Consider the following 24,013-nt stretch of genomic DNA (forward strand, 5'->3'; position numbering starts at 1 on the left):
TTATAGAGTTCAACGTTATTGTGAGGACTTTTATTGCCCCTCAACTTGAACCAGTTCGTACTAATCAGTATAGACTTTCGATCTGAGAGTTTTAAGTTCGAATGCCTGTTTAACTAACTTTGGTCAAATTTTTACTCAAATGATAAGAATTGCCCAAAAACTATAGTTCAGGAGTAGTTCATAACTAAAGGGTATTTACATAGTACTATGTTACTCCCTCAGTTTGCCTTTTGCATATCTATTAAGAAAGCTACTCTAGAATTCTGATTAAGAATGCTATTAAATATATTAACTTTTATTTCTTCTCAAATTCACTCATGGAAAATTATTAAAAGTTTGTTCCATCACTTATTAGACAAAGATAATTCTGAGAAATAAAATCAATACCTTTTTGATTTCTTAAATAATCATTTATCTTGGACCAAATAAAAAAAGCTAGAAAATCACTTAAAAGGGAATGGGAAGTAAATTATAATGATTAACTGATTTAATAAGGTAAAAATGCAATAATTTATCATGATTAAGTGGAAAAAATGTATATCCAAAATTTGACATGCATCAATTAATCTTAGTGTAAATACTCAACGCAGGAGCAAATTTTTTTAATAAATATTTACACCAAACTGAATGATGTAACTACTTATAGATTAAGATTGTGATATATCTTAGTGTAAATACTCAACGCAAGAGCAGATTTTTTTAATAAATATTTACACGAAACTGAATGATGTAACTATTTATAGATTACGATTAGAATATATATCACTTAATTATGATTCAATGATAGTCCATTTATGTGGTGGTTCCCCCAAAGCCGTGGACTTTGTTTTCAAATAGATTTCGAGCTTTCAAAATATCTTAATTAACGAGTTAGCACGAATATAAAAGATGTACTTTTTTAAAAAGTAAATCCAAAAAGCATGCGACACCTATAAATTAGGCATAAGAAATGTTACATCACCAAGTTGGACTACTCCAATAATAAAGGGGAGTGTAAAATACGACAAAAAGGAGAGCATCGGAAAAAGATAGTCCAAAGATTGAACGGCAATCTTAGATCCACATATTCAATCACTTTTTTATACAAAATAGTGTCGAGGTCAGTGTGACCTTGTCGAGTGTACTGCCGTGAATCATTGCATCAAATTATAACATCCTCACGTGACAAACCATACATCAATAATTAAAGAATTCTTTTTACAGCGACTTAAAAAAAAAAAACTCCTAAAATTTTAACATTTCGTAGTTTTACTAAAAAAAATTAAAAGATATTTTACGACATTACATTACACACAACTTTAATTTAAAATCACAATTTTTTTTTTTTGTTTTCTTAAATTTATTTTTTAATCAAATTAAGACACTTAAATTAAAATAAAGAGAGTATCAATTTAACTATAAGATGGGTGATAGAGCATTACAACCTTTCGCACTAGAACCAGGTTCTTCATACTGGTTCTAGTAATTCCTATAACAAGTGAATACAGAATATTTATTTTCAGGAGTTTTTACATGAAAACCTCCTCAGTCAAGAAAATAAAACCACGATCCGCCTCTGAAACTTTTGTCAAAATACTTCACTAGAAAGCTATGATTAATTTCAGGTTACAAAATAATTATAACCTAAGAGACTGAATCTTAGCCACTTAACAATCCACAATCAACGAGATTGTAGCTACTACCTTCAAGCTAAAACTCTTAACTTAAAAGTAAAAGTTTCTCTTTGAAAATCTCACAACAGTGCTTCTTTAAAAAAAATGACCTCCAATTTGGGGTTAGTTTTTTATCATTTATTTTTTCAAAGATCAACCCTGAAGTCGATTTTTGCATTTTTTTTTAGCAGTGCTTGATCCATTATAGTCGACACTAATAATCCGAATTATGCAATTTCATAACAGTGGATGAGAAAATTAAAAACCAAACAAATGATTAATCTGTGAAACATGCTGAGTTTATCCCAGGTAGAAAGATATCTGACAATATATTCCTTGCTCAAGAATTGGTTAAATCTTACACTAGGAATAATATTTTTCCTAGATGTATGATTAAGATAGATCTCCAAAAGGTCTATAATTCAGTGGAATGCCTATACTTGGAACAAATTTTAGGTGAAGTTTGACTTATCTAGACAGTTCACTTGGTGGATATTGGAGTGCATGAAGGCTGTTAATTATTTGTCTTGATTAATGGTGAACCAACAACCCCTTTTGATGCAACTAAAGGAATAAGATAGGGAGATCCTATCTTTCCCTTTGTTTTTGATTTGGCCATGGAGTATTTAAGCAGGAAATTGAATGAGTTAAACAAGGATAGGTGCTTCAAGTTTCACCCTTAATGCTCTAGACTGGCAGTGGCACATCTCTCTTTTGTAGATGATTTCCTTTTGTTCTTTAAAGGTGACTTAAAATTTGTATCACACCTTCACAGACGCTTTCTCCATTTATTTTGGAGGGGGTCTTTCTGCCTATTAAGGATCTAATCCTACATTACTTAGGATACTCTGAATGTGAGTTCCCTTTCAAGTATATTGGTATCCCTTTGTCCACAAAGAAAATCTCCCTCTTATAATGGCAACCTTTGATTAATAAAATGGTGGCTATAATCTCATCTTGGACTGCTAAGAAGCTCTTCTATGCTGGAGCCTGGAAGAGCTCAATTAGTCCAAACAATCTTATTTAGTATTCAACCATATTGGTCTCAATTATTTGTTTTACCTGCTAAAGTCTTTAGTACAATTGAGTCATATTTTAAATATTATCTTTGATCTGGGACTAATACAATAACTAAGAAAGCTCTTCTTGCTTGGGAGAAGGTCTGCACTCCCAAATCTATTGGTGGATAGGACTGATTAACCTTAGACTATGAAATAAGGAAATCATGACCCGCGGCGTCCATGTACCACTCGCTCCAGAACAGACCCCGGATCAAGGATTCATATCATACTTTCATCAAAGTGTCACATTTTCTTTCATAATTGCCATAAATCCTTCATCAATCATCTCCGAACCATTTCCATCATGTATGAGTGAATGAATGTAATAATGCTAAATCAATGCAGTCAATGCCAATGAACATTCTAGGGAAATCACAACACTATAAGCCACATCAGGACTTATATAAATCACACCAACCGTGGAAATGGAATCAACAATCTTGTTTCAATCACCATAGTGAATATATCATATCACTTCACTTCCAAACACAACAAGTACACCATAAGTCACCATGCGTAAAATAATGGCGACAAGCCCACATAATCAGAAGTCATACCAACCTAAGAGTATATCCATCCAACATCATGTCCGAGGACCTAATCATGCTTTCTCCCGTCAATTCCATGCATACATACATTTCACTAATCAAAGTCTAACTAAAGTAAGTCGTAACCTACCTCAAATGCCGAACAGTAGCCACATACTACTCCACCTGAGCCTTCCCTTTCCGAAGCGCCCCAGAATGATCGAAGTCTAATAATATCAATTCTAAGTTAAGTAAATGACCACAACAAAGTCAGCTAATCGAAAAAAGAGACGAGTGGAAAAGTACTCAAAATACCCAAAATTTCCCTATCGAAACACGAGGTCAAAATCGGAAATTAAGGGCAAAATTACACTACCCATAGTCCAATTAGTCATTAACCTTAATTTCATAGAATTCTAACCACAATTGGTCCCTCAATTTCAACAATTATATCAAAACCCCCAAATTAGAAAGAACCCTAAATTCATGAATTGATTCTAGAAGACAAAGGAGATTCAAACCTAGAATCTGTTAATCCACAATTTAGATAATAAGAATCAACAATTAGAACAACAATAATCAATTAGATTAGGGGATTTAATGATCAACAACCATCACCCTCATTAATCATTAACTACCATGGATACTAAATAATGAACGATTAACTACAAGAATAAGGTACAAGGACTTACCCCGAGATGATTCTACCAAAGGTTCTCTAGAAATCGCCCCCAATGCTCCTTAGAATTAGGTTTTTGGTGAATGGAACTAATGATTCGAATTTGGGAATAAAAACAAGGTTTCTGGTTCAGAGATCTTCGCTGGGGCAACAAAGTCCCGCTTCCGCGATCCCGCCTCAGCGGATACTCGTCTGCTGGGGCGAAATTCATTTAATGAGTCACCCTTTCACTCCTGCGGACCCGCAGGGGCAAATATGTTCTGTTGGGGCGAGACACCAGAAACCAGCAAATTTCTGGTTTCACCAAGTATCCACCCAAAACCCCGACATCCATCCGAGACCTCCCGGATACAAACTAAACATGCAGGCACAAGTAAAAACATGCTACAAATCCATTCGTGATCTCGGAATTCCCAACAGAGTTCACCTTGACTCGGTCCACCCCTAAACGGCTAAAACCAAGTTTCCAACCAAGTACCCAAAACACACCTGAAAGCCTTGGGAACCGAACCAGCCACCCCCACCAAGTCATAAATGACCCTCCAGACCTCACGAAATTGACGGAATTATGAAAAAGGGTTGTTTACCCAAAAGTCACCTATTGGTCAAACGCTTTCACTAGAAACACCCGAATACCTCGGGAACTGGGTCGACATGGATAAATATGGTCAAAACACGCATAACGACCGAACGGATCGTTACACATCACAACTGCTAAAGACAAGTCAAGAAGAGTTCAGATCTTCAAGATGTCTTATACCGAACTAGTTCATGCTATGTGGATTGAAAAGAATCAGCGAAGATTTGAAAAGGTGGCTAGAGGACACATACAACTTATTGGAGAGATAGCTAACATCTGTAATGTCAGGGCTTCTACTAGGACAAGATTTTTGGTTCAGCAAATTTTCATTTAGCTTGTTTCCGGTAGTTTTGTAGTCCTTTTGTCTCTATAATAGTCCATACTTAGATAGGAGACTGTCTATAGTCTTGCTATGGTTCTTGAATTGTAATTACTTTGGTGATTAATAAAATTTTAGTTACCAAAAAAATCTACCAGCCATAAAAGAAAAGTAAAAATTCGAATTTACACAACGAAACAAGATTGGTGATTCTTTGCTACTCCATTCTATCAATTCAAGCATCACCACAAAAAGTCGTAAGTGTGTTAACTTACGTTACAGTGCATCATCCAAATCCAACGGTGATACTTATAGATGGCATTGTTTACTCTCATTTAACTATGTGAGATATAATACTACGAATTGATTACAAAAGCTTATAGTTCATTGATATTAGTATAATTGTCCCTCTTATTTTTCTACTCCATGAAAGAGACTTTGTTTTTCTTATCTATATCCCAATTTATACGAGGTGGTTAGACTACAAAGTTAAGGTTAAACGATGAAATGAAGATTTATATAACCGATCCCAATTTATTTGGAATTGAAACGTACTCCTTCCAGTCCAAAATAATGATGTCTCCTTTAAAATTTGATCCAAAATAATTGTTGTTTCACAAAATCAAGAAGGTATTTAATTACTTTTGCCAAACTCTTAATAGATTTCTAATTCAACTTACAAATTTAATGATAATTATGTCGACCTAAAAAAAAATCATACTTAAGGGTGTTTTAGTTAAATCCTTCTTATAATTTAGAATTAAGTGAATTTCTTAATACACGTGCCTAGGAGACAACAAACACTTAACTTTTAAGTGAATTCGAACATAGATTCTTCATGTTTTTTAAAATAAGATTTACATATTTGACAACTATATAAAAAGTATTACAGTAGAAGCCAACACAATTGATACTCTTCTGTCCCAATTTATGTGACACCTTTTGGATTTCGAGATTCAAATAAGTCTTTCTTTGATCGTAATTTTTTCTCTTTCTTTGACCGTTATTTTTTCATATATCTTTTAAATATTTTGAATTATTAATCGTTGTGACTTATAGTACTTTTTACGTAGTTTCCAAATATGTAAATTTTATTTTAAAAAAAACTTGAAGATTTCATGCCCGAATTTACGATCAAAATTAAACTTCTTGACTCTCGAAATCCGGACCGTCCCACATAAATTGGGATAGAAAGAGTAATTCTGAATATTTAAAAAGAATTTGAGAAAATTGTAAAAAAAAAAAAAAAAAGTATTTGTGACTCCCCCCGTAATAACACGTTTGCATAAAATGGGAGGGAGGGAGTATCCGAATTCGAGTATTAAAAGGCTCAACTGCCAAAACGAACATAGTTATGATCCTCATTAATCCTCATCACACAAACATAAAACATTCCCTCCAATGAATTCATACGCTTACTTATACACAAAAAAAGAAAAAAGTGAACGTTTATAACTAACAATATATAGATGTGATTGGAATGTGAATCCCTGATTGATAAAAATTGAACAATAATAATGGGGACTTTAGGTGCAATTCTAAGGCATCCAGAGGATATATATCCATTGATGAAGCTGAAGGTAGCGGCACGATATGCCGAAAAACAGATCCCTTCACAGCCACATTGGGCTTTTTGTTACATCATGCTTCACAAGGTCTCTCGTAGTTTTTCTCTTGTCATTCAACAGCTTCCTGTTGAGCTTCGCGACGCCGTAAGTTTTCTTCTCCCCTTAAATTTAATCAAACACTGTGCCAATGTAACACTGTGCCATTTTTAGGATTTCGAGAGTCAGACGAGTTTTTCTTTTGATTGTTTTTCATATGTCATTGTGAGTACTTCTTAGGTAGTTTCAACGTATGTACATTTTATTTTAAAAAACTTAAATATTTCATGTTCGTATTCACGATCAACATTAAGAAATTCGACTCTTGAAGTTCTGCCACGTAAATTTGGGCCAGCGGATATAACGTCATGCTGTGGTGTCAATATAGCATGTGCAATTTTTAGGCACATCCTAATGCTTAGAGGATTTTTATGATATTCTATATATTTAGACATCAATTTAAGTAATTCTTCTCATGTATTTGGATTTGGGATTGGCTATGTGAAACTCACATTGCTGGAGCTTTTCCCTTTTTGATTGATCGATGTAGAAAAATATATAAATTACTATGATTTTATTACTCTTATTGTGAAGGTTGATTTCTTGTAACTTCTGTCTATATTTGCAGGTATGCATTTTTTATTTGGTTCTTCGAGCACTAGACACCGTTGGTATGTTCAATTACTGAGCCCTCAATTTAGATAACCAGATATCACGCTGGTTAACACAATAAGACTGACATTTAAGTGCAATCTCGCAATCACAGAAAATACAAGCTAGTTGTTGCATGTGCAATAAGGTTCATATTAATGTTAATAGCATAGATTATACATTTATACACTGTCATACACATAATAGAATGTACATATACTATACATCTGTTGCTATCATAAGCCACGGACTGTTTCCTGTATTAGTTCTTATCTTTTTGTTAGTCATCAGGTAGTTTATGTCTTTGATCTTGATTAAATTCTAGGGTTATTGCATTCATTTTCTTGGAGTCATATACTTACTCACATTTTCCTTTTCTTATTCTGGGCAGAGGACGATACAAGTGTAGCCACAGACGTAAAAGTACCTATTTTGATGTCCTTCCATCGCCATGTTTATGACCGTGAATGGCATTTTTCATGTGAGTCTTCTGAATTTAAGTGGTCGACTTCCATTTCCATGTTTATGCTTATGAATGTCAATGTTCATTTTTGCTTTTTCAATATAAAAACTACTGGCTGATTACAAGAACAATTACAGTTTGGAATTTTTGTGTGAACTAAAGCAGTACAGTTTCTGCGTCATTAGTGGTTATAAGCATTTATTAACATGACTATCTATTTTCAAAATATAGTTTCAAGTATTGTAGATTGGTTGTCTAATTCCAATTTCATATGTCAGGCGGTACAAAGGACTACAAGGTTCTTATGGATCAGTTCCATCATGTTTCAACTGCTTTTTTGGAGCTAGGGAAATAGTAAGTTCGTACCGAGCAAGGGCTGCTTTTTGATACTAAGATGTATTTCTATTAAGAGATTATTGATTATATTTTGGTGAGATCTCTACAAAGTGAATATTACCATGTATATTAATTGCGTAGGTGATATTAGTTACTTGGTGATTAATTGTTGATACTGATAAAATATCCTGTTATACTTCAAATTATTTAGATTTTGAGGAATACTGAGCATGAGCTCTTTAACACCTAAGTCTCCCCATTTAAAGGCTTCATAATATCAGCCTACAGTGTTTACTAGCTGTAGTTAGAAATTCTTCTAGGCTCCGATATCCAGTTCCAATATTCTCTTTTGAATTTCCTGTTCAATATGATCATTAACCAGCAATGCTTATCAATTACATATACCACATTGATATTCTGTCAATATTGAAACAGGCTACATATATGTAGGGAGAATTGGGAGAATTTAAGTATGACTTCATATCCATGTGATATGTCTGCCATGTCAACTCAAGATCTGTAGTTTGAATTTGAAATACTATAGTTTTCTCATTCTAATATTTTTGGTATGTGCTGTTTACGAATGAGCATTATGTTCTCATACAATGTTGCAGTTACAAGGAGGCAATTGAGGACATTACCATGAGGATGGGTGCAGGAATGGCAAAGTTTATATACAAGGAGGTATGCAATAAGTACTAGAAATTGAAGGATCTAAGTCATATCTGGCAGTAAAAGTTATGAACTTTATACTTGTTTTCATATTGTGTTAATATAGACCGGCTTGATCTTTCAAGCTTTGCTGTTTCATCCAATTCCTGTTCATTGAGCCATTTGCTTTCTCGACTACCGTTTACCAAAAATATGAATGTGGTATTAACTTCACTACAATGTCAATAAACGAGTTAAGCACTAGTATTTCTATCACTAATATATTCCTTAATCCTTTTTTTATGACAGATTGTTGGACTCTGATATCAAAGACTGTTTGCCTGCAATCAATCTTCTTTAAAGAAAAAATTTTGTGCTATCATTTTTTTTATCAGCTTGAAACTGGAAATAAGAGAAAAAAACTAAAGAAAACTATTGCATGGTTTTTGGTTAATTAGGACTAAATTCTTTTTAGCCTTTTAGGTAATTTCATCCTCTAGGCTTAGATAAGGTAACATTCCATCCTTGGCAGGTGGAAACAATTGATGATTATGATGAATATTGTCACTATGTAGCTGGGCTCGTTGGATTAGGCTTATCAAGACTTTTCTTTGTCTCTGGGAAAGAAGATTCGGCTTCAGATTCTCTCTGCAACTCCATGGGTTTATTTCTTCAGGTGTTGATCTTAACATGTGCAGAAGCAATCGGTAACCAACTTTGATTTTTTTTTTTTTATTGCAGTAACAACAATGTTTGCAAAATTCTGCAGAAAACAAATATCATTAGAGATTATCTGGAAGACATAAATGAAGTACCTAAGTGTCGCATGTTTTGGCCTCGTCAGATTTGGAATAAATACGTTAACAAGCTCGAGGTATGTTAGGCATTTATTATCTCATATTTTCCACCCATCTTAGTCAATTTCATGATACTGAATTACCTTGAGTACATCATAGCAGGCACTGATGTTTATTCAAATATGGGGTTCATTTTTGGCCCGTCGGCCAAAGTTAATTACAAGCGCAAAACATATACACTGATTATGTATATTATCTGTATATTATGTATAGTATATGTATATTTATACTTAAATATACAAAACCTATACATTTTTTGGCTATTTTGTAAATTAGATCACCGAAAGGCATTGGACTGTAATTATATCATTTTTTTTGTAACTGCCTCCATTTGTCAATGTGCCTCAGGACTTGAAGTATGAGGAAAACTCTGTCAAGGCAGTGCAATGTCTGAATGAAATGGTCACTAATGCTTTGGCACATGTAGAAGATTGTTTGACTTACATGTCCACACTGCGGGATCCTGCTCTCTTTCGATTTTGTGCTATTCCACAGGTCTTTTCTTTTTGCTTTTTAGCTCTTTCTTTTGCCTTTTGTTGAGCTGTCTCACAAAACTTGTGTGTCTCACAATGGAATTTTGCATCTGTGTTTGGTAATCTGTTGACTAAATTCAAAAGGAAAATGTATGAAATTTACTAAAGCCTGTGGCGGAGCCAATAATTCTAACAAGGGGATTTAAAAAAACATGCTAGAAGCTTGCCTATGTAAAGAGGATTCAACGGTTTATATATATACCAAAAGTTATTGTTTTTACCCTACTGAAATTGTCTATTCTCATTGTTCTTGATTGATCAAGGACTTTCGTGTTGTCTTATTTCCATGAAAACATCCATCCATCTCTCATTGGCTAAGGGGTTGGTGTTGTTTCAAATAAATAATATCTTATATAATCCTTTGAACTTTGTATTCTTTTAGGCTGGGGAAAACAGCAGAGCGTATTGATTTGTTATGCATATATGTGCTTTGTGAGTTAACTGTTCATAGTGCCCAGGAATATTAGTATGTTTTTGCTACTTTTGCATTATTAACTTGTTAAATATTCTTCTAAAAATATGCTTTGCCTTGGTATTTTCTTATGTTACCAGGTCATGGCAATTGGGACACTGGCAAAGTGCTACAACAACATTGAAGTCTTCAGAGGAGTAGTAAAAATGAGACGTGGTAAGTATGATAAACACACATGCATGCCACTTCATACCCAATTTCTTGCCCATCTATCTTTGATGATTAATTTGACCCCTAAAATTTGGAAAATTTGTTAGTGTGTCCTTTCTCTTTTGTCAATGAAAATATTATCGCTAATTTATTACTAAGGATGTCTTCCTTCCACCTGAGCTTTCACAATGTAGCTCTGGATTATCATTTTAAATCCTATTTTAATCAATAAATTTGTGTCTTTCTTTCTTTCTCTCCTTTTATACTCGCTGCTTCTCCTTACCATCATACTTGCAGTTATTAAGATGCTTGGATTCTTCTTTCCAGGTCTCACTGCTAAAGTTATTGACCGGACCAGGACCATGGCAGATGTGTATGGTGCTTTCTTCGACTTCTCTTGTATTCTGAAATCCAAGGTGATACTTCCCTATTTACCAGAGAATCTTAACTTTCCCAGTTATAATGTGCTTATTCTTACAGTTACTGGTTCATTTTAAGGGTTACTTTGTTATTTTCTACATAATACTCCTGTCTGTTGTGTGCTTGTGCTTGTCTATTTGTTTATACTTCTGCATGTCTTTAAGTATTTGCACATATGTATTGCTTGCTCTCTTGTGTCGATTTGGACTTCACATCAAGCTACTTGAAACTCATGCATACAAATTGCATGGGGGTTTAAAGCTATGCTCCCATGACAGGCTCCTCTAACCCTGTAGAATTAGCTCTTTCGGAAATTTTATAATCATTGTTACTGAATTAGCTGTTTGGGGTCTCTATTAGTAGATAAAGATCTTAATCAAACCATATGAGTGCAAATCCAATACAAAAACAGTTCCCGGGAAGGATGCATTCATTTTTGAAGATGCCGAATAAATACTGCAACAAGCACAAATGACAAAAATACTATGACTTGTGCAATTTGACTAGGTTTCTGGTAGTTGAAGGAAACCCAAAATAAGGCCAGTTTCTCTGTTACTTTCACCAATGGGATAAAATATAGTTCACGGTCAATCAGACAAGTTTAGTTCCACAAATCATTTCATCAATTTAAATAAGCTACTTCAAGGAGAAACCTTTTAGACAATCTCACAAACTTCATGGGCTGAAAAATCATAAAGTATTTTGCATTGGGTAGAATTATCGAGAGCGTTATTTTGTGAAACAAAAGGTTCTTCCCATGAAGTATTCGTCAAACAGCCAAGTTAATCCTAGTACTTCTGAAGCCTATGTTCCTCTCACAAATTTGGATGGTCCAACTATGCATAACTCTGCTTGTTAGAAAACATGTGTTCATTTCCTAACAAGAAGGTTCTATGCAAGTTACTAACGACCAAATATTAGGAAAAGCTAGATGGCGATGTGATGTTTGTTTTGCATTTAATATCACATGGATGGTCAATAAGCTTTATTTCACTTCCTATTGATAATGGATGTCTCTCCTGCTATGTACCATCTCCTTCAATATCTTCCAAATATTTGTCAAAGTTCCATTTCTTGGGCGAGTAAAACAACTTGATCGGTTGAACTTTTTAGGTGGAGTATAAAGATCCAAATGCAGCGAAAACTTTACAGAGGCTTGAAGTAATCTTGAGAACTTGCAAAGACTCGGGAACCTTGAACAAAAGGTATGTTATATATCCTAGTATTCTTCTGGAGTTTTTGTGAATATCAACTAATGCATCTGCCTATGACCAGGAAATCTTATGTAATCCAGAGCAGACCTAATTACAATTCAACTGTGGTGAGTTTTTAGCTGATGTTTTCTTCATGCTTTAGAAACAATTTCCCTAAATGTATCGGATATTTTCTTGTCCTCTGAAAAATATTGCAGGTTGTTGTCCTTGTTGTCATAGTGGCTATCCTTCTTGCATACCTATCTGGAAACCGGCCTTAGACCATGTGTAAGTATTTCGGCAACAATATCCTAGGCAAAACACCAAATATTTAGATTCATGCCATTCTTACATGATACAGAGCTTTTCCTATTATGCACAAACTCGTTTGGGATTGAAGTATTACTGTTATCATTGTTGCATGCACCTATGGTTCTAAAAAAAGTAAGCGTCTAGATCATGTTATGAAGTATTTTGCTAGTCTTTTACACCTTAGAAGGGGAGAGGTTATTCCCTTTCTTCTTTTTCATTTGTTTTTTTACCTGATACTATAGATTGTTTTGGTTAACTTGATCAAAACCTCAATGTTCCACCCAACATAGACATGATTCACACCTAGTAAAAACTCTTTAGATCACATGACACATCATTCATATGCTCTATTGATTTTCAACTTTAGTCAAGTAATTGTAGTTACTTCTAAGTAGATCATAGAGGACTTTCATGTAAACTATGCCTAAGGTCATAATTTCCAGTGTTCAAGGAATCATTATGTTTTTGTATAACAAATTGTAAACTAAAAATAGACGGTAACTTGTTTTCTTAGATTAAAAACTAGCATACCGTATGGCAGAATGATGGTTTTAAATTTTGATTTTACTTTGGTAGTCGATCGCACTGGGGAAAAGGATTTGCTATAAATTTTCTTCATTTTCTTTTTGAAGGAGTGACTTTAGAAGAAAGATTGGTCAAAAAAAGATGGAGCAAGCTCTTGGCTGAGTATGTAATAGCTGCGGATTTTGGGGTCTGTAACTATGTTAGTGATAGTAACATTTTGGGGGAAAAAAAAACTATTTTTAGTTGTTTTGAGTCTTGTGGCATCCTTTGTTTTGCAAGCTGCAAAAGTAAATAGTACTGTAAAGCCACCTTATACGCAATACATATTTCAATAGTCTGTTCACTTAGTGGTAAATCCACGTATTTTAACACCACACGTTGTGTGCATTCTCCAAAACCTTAAGATTTTTGTCAGTGGCGGAAACAAGTTGTGAATTGCTCATTTACTGTAAAGATAAAATGATGACTTCCTCTTCAGGTATGAACGAAAATGAAAATGGTCACAAGTCCAGTTTTTCCCTTTCATATCCCAAATTCGGAATGGATTTCATATTGGATAGTGCAAGCTTTCACGAGCACATAAGATTGGCCTCATACGTAAGGTGTTGTAAATGTCTATTGGTATAGAGGAATATCGTGCCATAAGCTTCTACCGTATTTTGCACCAAGTCTATGTAAATTCTAAGAGATTGTAGATCTTTCGAGACAATTTCCTTCCATGTAATTTTAAGTCTTCTTCATTCCCTTTAAATACCTTTATTCACCATACTTCATACAATGACCAACCATCTCAAGCGATCATTCATATTATTCTCTTTGTGTTCCACTTGCACATGTAGCTGAATGTAGTCGTTTTTTAATCTTGTCTAATTTTGTATGACCGTACATGCGTCTTAGTATTTGCATCATGTGACACTCATCTCGTGAATATATATGTTGAAATTTAGAGACTCAACATCCTCTCCATATAATATTGTTGTTCTATTTTAGAGTGGCAAATAGATTTAGCTACCTTGGTTCGAGCCCTCCGCGTGAAAAAATCCTTGTAGAGAGCACTCCCCCTCCTCCTCGAATGGGCTCTACGCGGCGCGAATCCGGATATAGTCAGGCTCCAATGCAAGGTACCGGATACCGGGTGGGAAACCAAAACAAAAAAACAAAAAACAAAAAAAGATTTCGCTACCATAGAAAACCCACAATATATCTGCCTAACTCATTAATTCAATATGGTATTCGTTTTCTGCCGATTATTTTCTGATGGCCCACCGTGAACTGTAGCTTCATGAGGCTGCCTACTCTGCTTATAGATTTCTTTAAATGACCAACTTTTCCAATTCTCTTTTTTCCACTGCTTGATATTTATAATATATAGGTTCCTGTTTTTCCAATGCTTGCTCCCGTTTATTTGGGATTAGGTCGTTTCCTCGTACTAGGAGTTGGGATGTAATTTCGGTTTCACGTTGCATTTGTTGTGATTAGCTTTTTAGCAAATAGATACTAGTGGCTTAGCATATTTAGCACCCTGTACATCTGCCTAACTCATTAATTTAATTTGTATATATTTTCCACCGATTATTTTCTGGTCCACCACCAAGAATAATTCCCATTCGGATGCGACCATTTCAACAGATACTACTGTTACACAACCCGTTGTAGTACAAGTTTGGCACCAGAACTGAAAAGGGGTATACAACCCCAAATAGTAAAAAAGAAAGATTCAATTCCCAAAAAAAAAAAAAAACTGTTCATTTCCATATCAATTTGAGTTGGGCAGACCGGTGTTAGATTGCGGTTAGGAAGTAACACGGGTTTGCTATTAACTCAAACGACAAATCAATCATCACTTTTTGCACATGATTTTTGAGTGGAAGATGGTATACGCGTTATTTAAATTTTACAACACGGTGCAAAACAATATTTACACAATCTTGTTATTTAGAAGTCAACAAAAAATGGCTTTCTACTACACATAAGGTATTATAACCTGAACAAGAGAGGTAAAACACATTGCCAATCAAATTATTGAACAAGAAAGGAAAACATGTTGAAAACGACTAAGACAGCAGAAAGATTACATCAACCTCCTAAATTTTGAAATATTTCCATAGCAAACATTGAATGTGCGGTAACCCCCTTAAATCTAAACAAATGAACAAGCTTGAAAGAAAATGAATACAATTGTTAACCTATCTACCAAGTTGTGAATATTTCAGCGGTTTAACAATGTGGTTGATCTCTATTCAAGCTTCTTAAAAGAATACAGTCAACATCTGAGCACCCGAGCTCAGATAAATATTCAGCAACAAATATCTTCTGAATATCTTAGGTATATAACCGTAACACTGCAAGACCAACAGCCGAGATAGAGACAAGTGTACCTATACAGTATTTAATCACTTCATATTTTGAAGCTTCAATTTGCGCCCTCAATGCATGAATTTCCTATACATGTATTAAGCAAGAGGAAAAAAAATATTATTCACAGGATGAATTGAGTTTAAAGAACGTTCACGCTCTAAGTACGCAAGAGCAAACACTTACTCGGTCAAGCTTATTTGTAAGATTTGTAGTTTCTGCATTTTGATTGTTAAACTCATCACGAATGCGTCTACACAATTTAGAATGACCGCAATCAATCATCAGGGGGTTAGAAAATGAACAACCTAACCATTCACTAGCATCTGAAACTCTTCAAGCCTTACCCTCTTTCAAGATTTAAATCCAAACGTTGGCCGGCAGTAAGCTTGTCAACCTCATATCTATTTGAACAAATAGTAGTTGTTAATAAAACTAGCACTCAAAAGTATGAATCAATTTTTCTACAATTCAATTGTACCTTAGTTCACTACGCATTTTTTCAATGTCATTCCGAAGCTTTTCAGTTTCACGTTGCTGCAGAGAAAAATGATGTTCCTGCAACAAATATTATTTAATCGGTGTGAATCCCATATGTCAAACTCAAACCAAAGCTCGTTCAGGCGTACAACAAAAATATATATCATGAACATATATTAGTACAACCATAATGCAATAATCATCTGTCCAACAAACTGAGTTTGAAGTAATCCACCTCATCCCTTCAGCCAATGTTCAGAAGCTAGGACATAAATCTACTAGCAGTGGTGGGACCAGGAATTCAAGCAATAGGATTCCCAAAAATGCAAAAATGCTACAGGGATTTGAACCTATGACCTAAAGCAATTTTTGAACCACCTTTGCTACTCCACCAGAAGATTTCCTTGTGTTAAGGGGATTCAACAATTCATATAAATACAAAAGAATTTGTTTTTACCCTACTTGCACAATATCATTTTTTGTCAAAGGAGATTCAATGGAACTCCCATTCCTTTTCTTTAGCTCTGTCACAGTCTACTAGATTCTAATGCTTTATCAAATCCCATTATGCATCAATCACAAATGTCCAAAACAAACCAAGATAAGCATACCAAATGTTTTTGAAGTAAAAGACAGCCTTTCAAGTAAATTGCTATGAGTTTGCAATCATTTACCAGCAGTTCGTAAAATACAAATAATCCGAACTGAACATCACCTCTTTATCTTGCCCTAGTCAATAGAATTAAAGCTGAAAACTGATAAATGCTATACGTGAAACATGTGAGTCACAAATAACTTTTTAGGTTATAAGAACAGGTAATAGGAAATTGTACTGAAAAGTGAAATTTAAGTTGGATTTAGTTTCTGGCAGTATACATCACGCATGTAGCAGCACTAGAGCAAATAGATACTATTTTGAGAAACAGCAACTAGTTAATGTGCTCACACAATTCCAGTTGGAGGGAGTATCCTGTAAATGATTCCCCAAAAAGCACATAGATAAACACCTACATTCTGTACCGTTTTGAATTGCCACCTTCTTTTCCTCCTCGATTACCCAATGTTAAGGAAATTTCGGGAAGGTTTAGATCCAAGCAAGACGCATCTGTTCTGCTATCTGTCTCATACTGTGTTGAACACAATATGGTCATTTAGGCAAGGCTGAAATTTTGCGCAAACCATCACAATGCTGTATGTGCCATCAGTAATGCTTATCTCACTTTCAAAAAGTTTTGGAGTATTGTTTATCAGAAAAAGATTTAGTCTTGTGTTGATGATTTCCAACATCCTGATTAGTCGAAGTAAATAAGCTAATTGCTGCTTAAAGATGCTTCCTGGCAAAGGAAGAAAATAGAACTGCCGTGATATCTTTGAAAACATTGTCTCCAATCAGGCAATCAATTCGACCCACTCACCACAAATCAAAATTCTAAATATTTATGTCATCCTTATCAATTCCTGCCCTTTGATTTTCTGTTACTATCTGATGTCTCTTGTACTTCCTTTTGCAGTTACTGTTACTTTTCTTCATAATGCTTATCTATAGTATTTTGCCATGGCTTCTTTACTTTCGTCAGTTCTTATCTGACCTTTTTTGTCATGCTTTTTCTTGAGCCGGGGGGGTCTTCCGGAAACAGCCTCTCTACCTCCCAAGGTAGGGATAAAGTCTGCATACACTCTACCCTCCCCAGACCCCACTTGTGGATTGCACTGGGTATGTTGTTGTCGTTGCCAGCTAGATTTTTGGTTCTACTGTTTGATCCCTCCCCGCTCTATGGAAATTCACTGGGTACGTTCTTGTTTACTGTTTTGATCCCTCACACTTGAGGATGTAACTCCTCTTCTGTGCAGCTATCAGAGCTGAGCCAAAGCTCCCTTCAAAGACAACTAGTTTTAATTAAAATACTTTGTCGATAAAGTAAAAACTACTAGACAGAGCCAGCTGACCCAACTTGTTCATTTGATTTGACATTTTTACTTCATCTTTTTTCCAAGAAGTCATTGCTTCTTCATACAAGCGGGTTAGGATCATATCACGTCTTAACGTAAAGAGTATCCGATGTTGATCTGTATTACAGTTAAACTTAAACGGCAGCATAGCCAAATTACGCTCTTCATCTGAAATATGGTATCACTGATTTGGTGTCTCCATTTCCAAGTACCCATATGAATCTGCTTGATGTGTTTTGAATGACAGGGAATAACCTCCTCAATTAAAAGAAGGAATAATCTCTGAAGTTAGAGTTTCTCCTCTTTTTAAGCAAACAGTGGCAAAATTGTAGGATGTTATGGAATGTCTACACACTAAATCTTCTTCCATAAATCATCAAAAAAAAAAAAAAAAACTTGAAAGAATCTTACATTAAATTACGATCTCTTACTCCTTACAGGATGTTACTTATGAAAGAAACACACATTTGCAGGGTTCATGCCTAGCTTGTGAAAATGAGGAATGTGTCCATTTTCAATCAACTTCTAGCACAACCTCGTGTTTGTCAGGAATTTGGTGAATATTGAAATGAATACTTCTTAATCTAACACAAGCTGATGGTGGCTTAACTTAATTGCCTTTTGAAATTGTAAGATTTCAACCTATAAATGTCAAATTTGGCAGAACCCTCGTTCAGTCTAACCAGAAGGACATTCAAAAAATTCAAGCATTTAGTGGTACTATTTCACTAAACTTAAACAATTTCAGCATCAGCTGATTTGAAGAATTATTACGGCCTAATAACAGATATCAGGAAAAGCACAGGTCAAGTAACACTTATATGACCTTGGCATGTGAGTTAGTGGAAATTTTTTCTAATTTGGTCATTGGGTTAATGAGCTGCCTATTTTAGGTGGGCAAAAGAGGTCAAAAATCTTCATGAACCACAATATCTGCAGGTAGTGATAAGAGAACAATACTAGTTATACTTAATGCATAGATCAAAGGTTCAGTAACTTAGATTGGTCTGTCAAACCAACCAACCAACCCCTCCCCCAACCACCACCACCAGGAAAGAAAACCCAAAAAAGCTACGAAACGAAGGGTACAGGATTAGAGCGAAATCAATCAGGTGAATTTACTTTAGAAGCCAAGACAGATCAAACGCCATACCATAACATAGAATCTCCACTTACATCCTGATGTGGAGACAGAAGAGTTAACTGTTATACTTGTCATATGATGACAATAGAAATACATAGCTTATGCTATGCCCCTTTATGCTACATTTTTTGCACCATGAGCTGACCTGAATGCCGTATTCTGTTTTTTTTTTTTTCCTTTTTTGTTTTTTGACAATTAAGTTTCATGAATTCAACAGCAGTATCATATTCTTTCACAACTCACAAAAAAACTAAAGCTTTTCCTAATGAAGTTATCAATCTTACAGTTATCATCACTGAAGAAATATATCACTTGCATTAATAAAAGTCAAAGCACCGGAGGATGGCTAAGGATATAGGTCCTAATAACAGCTTGAATATGCTTTTTTTTTATATGTTGAAAAGATAACTATGTTGCAGGACTTCATACACATAAGCAGACGTCTTACAGCACTATAATCCAAAAGCAGTGTATGAAGCAAGCTTACTCATTTGTCTAGGCAGAGAAAATCACCTATAGCAGATTTGATTAAGGGCAAGCTAAATATTATACAAACAGTACCATATCAAAAAAAAAAAAACCTACAAACAGAAGAAATACACCCTCCCCTAGCACAAGACAAAGAGAATACCTAGACAGCTAAAATAGTTGAAGATTTTTAGAATACCAATATGCACAACTAACACAGCTTCATGACAATTTTGTACCTGAGAGCTTTGTACTTCAGACTTAAACTTGGAAAGGTTGCCTTCTTGAAGCATCTCAGACTACAAAGGCAAAAGCACAGAAAATAATTATTCAGCGTAGTGGAGATGGGCACATTGTTATACAACATAAGATCTTGTGTAAAGTCTTACTTTCTGCATCTCAGATCGTGAAACAAAAGAATGAGCTACATTTTCCAAGCTGTCATTTAGAACTTCAGTGATAACAGATGTTATTGCTTCTGCTTGTTCTGATGGTACACCTTTAGCTTCTAATCTCCTAACCTGCCAGCAAACCAGATCTCTAAATTTCTATAATTCATATCAACAATAACAAACCAGTAGTCTCTAGCCTTGCAAAGTATCCTAGTTCACCACGAAATGGTTAGAAGCAAATACACAAACTCAAAAAGAACCACAAGTTTAGTGGCTTTTTTATTTGGTTTTGAACGTATTGGTTTTGGGAATGAAAAAAAAAAAAAAAACTACTGACTATGATTAAAAGGAACAACGTCAAATAGATCAAGATCCAAATTCAAAATTCATCTTTGGCGGGAAGATGAAGCACTCCTCTTTTGGAGAGAACAGGTTGCAACTTAGACAATTGAAAAGAAGTTAATGTTTTGAACAAGTCCCCCTGAAATTCCCCCGATCCCACTTATAAAAATAGTCAGCAGTCCCAAGTCTACCATAACAACACTTAATTGCTTTATTGGGCTTGACGAGCATCACATTGCCCTTCGATCTGCAATATTCAGTCGGCCTAGGCACCAATTCAAGGTTAAAGTCCGGCATGGAAGTAAGTTATGATATTTTTTATGACAAGGGAACCCGCAACCGCTACCCTTCGGGTGCGCACAGGGTAAACTCCCCTCCTGTGTAATAGCCCGCAAACCACACAGAAGAGATAACCCGCACTAGGCAAGCCCCTTGCGACGAGCTCGACCTAGAAGGCAAATCCCCTGATGTTGTAGGCAATGGGTTTTGAACCTAAGACCTCCATTATGGAAGCGCCATGCTCAAAATTGGTTTTGGAGTTGATTTCTGGAATGAAAACAACTTTTTTTTTCAGTGGTTTTAAGTCCACCAAGACCAAAACAATTTGGTTTCACCTTATTTTTCAATCCAAACACCTGACTCTTGGAAATTCTTTCCAGAAACTTCTGACAGTACAATTGCTTAGAAATTTAAAAAAAAAAAATCAATAAAATCAGAATCCTCCCCTGCAACACGAAAACTAATAAAAATCTAAACTTGGAAGCTAAAGACAAATAACTGAGACACCAAAAAAAAAACTCATCTACTTGTATTCCTCCTCAATTTTAAAAAATAGGGAAAACTACGCTTCCTCCATGTCCTTTCTGATCTCACAGATACCGATGCAACAGATTATAAATGCTCCCTATGTCCCAATTTATGTGGCACGGTTGGAATTTCAAGATTCAAACTTCTAAACTTTGACCGTGAATTCGGACACACAAGCTTTTAAGTTTCTTGAAATACTATTTACATACTTGGAACCAGTGGCGGAGCCAAGGGGGTTCATCCGAACCCCTTTAGGCGAAAAATTACATTGTTTATACATGGTTAATTATTATTTTTAAAATATATATTTAGTAGATGTTGAACCCTTGACTTCTTCGTGTGTTCACTTTACATTTTTTGAACCCCTTAATGAAAATAAAAATCCTGATTCCGCCACATCATTACTGCGATCATTTCATTGCAATACAACAAATTATAAACAAATAAAGAGGAGGATGAATTACCAGAGCTAATGTATCAACAAGAAATGCACGTTGGGCATTAGGTTTAGCAAGCTGCGAGATTTGCCTATAGTCAAACTTATTAACACACGATTTATACGACGAAACTGAACTGTAAAAATTAACTGAACCACCGTTGGATTGTGACCTATCAATCAACAAATTAGCTGCACCACAAACTTTAGATGCACTATTAATCCCTTGAGATTTAGAAAATCTAATCCCACAATTAGCACCTAATTGAGCCACACGTTTCACAACAGCCATTAATTTCTCAAAATCTACAGTTAAAATCTTGGAACAAGGTGCATCGATAGGAATAAGGAATGTGTGGTTAGATTTTAAACAAAGTGTTAAAAGGTCAAACTTTTGAGAAATGGCGCGTTTGGGAGTATTGTTTTTTTGAGAGGCGGCGAAAAAGAGAGATTCAAGGAGAAGAGGGGTAGTTAGATTTGTTTGATGAATCAATGGTGGGTTTCTTTTTTAAGGTTTTTATATTTATTGTTGCTTGCTTGCCAAACGACTTTTGTATACTTTGTTGGTAATTTCGTATGGGTCATTTTATGCACGAGGAAGATATGCTTTTAGGTTTCGTATTGGAAAAGACAACTTGGGGTGTTTTTGGTATTTGACTAAGCTCTCGTTTGGCCACGAGAATTATTCCCTATTTTCTGGAATATCTTTTCGCTTTATGGTGTTTCGCCAGCTTCACCCAGATACAACTTGATTAGAATTTGAAAAAAGACATAATGGTTAAAAACACACCTCAATTATCACTTTTTTTTTACTATCAGAAATGAGAGCTTCCTACCTAAACTATCACCAACTAGTTTGTACAACACACCTCAACTATCAGTTAGTCACTTTTCCTACCTAAACTAGTACCAACTAATTTGCAAAACACACATCAACTATAAGTTGTTCGCTTTTAATGATGTGTGTTGCAAACTAGTTGGAAATAGTTCAAGTAGGAAAAGTGATCAACTGATAGTTGGGGTGTGTTCTGCAAATTAGTTGGTGATCATTTAGGTAGGACACTCACGCCTGATAGTTCAGGTAGGAAACTCAAAAAAAAAAAAAATACTTGAGGTGTGTTTTTGATCCTTAACTCTTTGTAAAACAACCAAAACCTTGTTTTTCACTTTTTCTGTTTTGGACCGTTACTTTTGTTTTCAATTTTTACCCCAAAATTTTTTATGTTGCTCGATTTTTACCATAAAAGTTCATACAACTTTTTTCACTGGTCAGAGGCAACTTATGTTGCTCAGCTGCTCTCCACTCCAACAACATTGAAATTGAGACTTGAAAATTAGAGTTTTTGAAGTTGTGTTTTGATATGTATGTTACTTGAAAAAAAAAAGTTTTGTAAGGGGAAGTCCCAAAAATTCAAAAACTGGACCAGTTTTTGGAACTTGAACATTTTTTGAAGACATATTTTCAAAATCTGATCCAAAATCTATGGCCAAACAGATATTTGAAGATAATTTTTCAACATCTCATCCAAAATCTACTTTTATTTGTCCAGTTTGAAAAATGAAGAAATAATTTACTATTTCATACCTATTTTGAACTTATTATTAATTATTGAGTTCGAAACTTCAAGAAATTGTTAGTGGCTGCACAATTTTAAAGTATGTTTGATTGGTTTCGGTCATTGGATGATTTAGTAATAATTAGGGGTGATATAGTAAAATTTTCATTCTATTTATTACTCCTTAAAGGTGTGCCAAAAGTCAATACAGGACAAGTAAAAATGGACGGAGGGAGTAGAAAATATTTGTTTAGAAAAATAAGTTTCTTAAAATTGATGAAATGACTTTTTAATGAAAGTAGGAAAAATAAGTCTTACAAGTAGCATTCAGGATTAATTGTGTCTTCCCCATCCTCCAACACATTCCACCTCCACTCCCACTCTCACTCCCATAGTGTTTACCATGATTAATACTCCTATCAAATGCTTTTGGAGTAATATTTGTGCTTATTTACCAAATAACAGAAAATATGCAAGACATTCATTTTACGAGACAACAATATAATATATGTAAGCAATACCAACGAAAAGAAACAACACATAATTTTATGTGGGAAACCCTCAAAGGGAAAGAAAACCCGCGGTCATCACCAACTCTTATTAATTCTCGATGAAAGATGATTACAGGATACATAATTATGCGGAAAAGCCAGGTATATATAAGCAGCAAAAAAATCATAATCCCAGTTTGCTTAGGGTGTCCTCCAAGCTATTTTTCAACTAGGAAACAGTCTATTTTTTTTGAGAAAATTCAGCGCAATATTCAAGCCACTAAGGCAAGTTCTTTAGATCCCTAAATTTTGGGGTCCCATTTTTCAATAGTTACTTTTTTTTACCCCTTCCCCCAGTAGCCCCTCGTTTTGCTCCCTTAGTGACTCGAACCCACAAACTTCGAGTTGTAGGTGGAGGGTGCTTACCATCTGAGCGATCCCACAGCCACAAACTTACAAGCATAGCTACCCGAAATATTAACGAAATGGTCTTCAATAAGTTGTCACAAGCTGCAGTTCTGAAGCAAATTCTGAAAAAGTGTTCAAGTTTGTGGAAGAAACATGGTTACAACGATGAAGATCAAAGTTTTATTCCCCTTGATGTCCC

General features: G+C 34.9%; 2 protein-coding genes across 2 annotated transcripts; one reads left to right on the plus strand and one right to left on the minus strand.

The window, feature by feature from the left end:
- The first annotated feature begins 5,863 nt into the window (after positions 1-5,863).
- Positions 5,864-14,348, plus strand: LOC132606587 (squalene synthase-like). The gene is made up of 14 exons (XM_060320164.1): positions 5,864-6,530; positions 7,051-7,093; positions 7,465-7,554; positions 7,815-7,890; positions 8,487-8,556; positions 9,056-9,199; positions 9,293-9,397; positions 9,729-9,875; positions 10,466-10,541; positions 10,863-10,951; positions 12,069-12,160; positions 12,231-12,276; positions 12,367-12,436; positions 13,093-14,348. Exons 1-13 carry the CDS (start codon positions 6,336-6,338, stop codon positions 12,427-12,429), a joined length of 1,236 nt encoding a protein of 411 aa, XP_060176147.1. The 5' UTR covers positions 5,864-6,335; the 3' UTR covers positions 12,430-12,436; positions 13,093-14,348.
- Positions 14,349-15,040: 692 nt separating this feature from the next.
- On the minus strand, positions 15,041-21,927 carry LOC132606588 (protein FMP32, mitochondrial-like). The gene is made up of 7 exons (XM_060320165.1): positions 21,388-21,927; positions 19,772-19,903; positions 19,622-19,681; positions 15,822-15,898; positions 15,688-15,744; positions 15,527-15,593; positions 15,041-15,427 (listed from the first exon to the last, which is right to left on the minus strand). The coding sequence occupies exons 1-7, from the start codon at positions 21,649-21,651 to the stop codon at positions 15,308-15,310; spliced, it is 777 nt and encodes a 258-aa protein (XP_060176148.1). The 5' UTR covers positions 21,652-21,927; the 3' UTR covers positions 15,041-15,307.
- Positions 21,928-24,013: the final 2,086 nt, after the last annotated feature.

Source organism: Lycium barbarum, chromosome 8, assembly GCF_019175385.1.
Source record: "Lycium barbarum isolate Lr01 chromosome 8, ASM1917538v2, whole genome shotgun sequence".
NCBI classification, from domain to species: Eukaryota; Viridiplantae; Streptophyta; class Magnoliopsida; order Solanales; family Solanaceae; genus Lycium; species Lycium barbarum.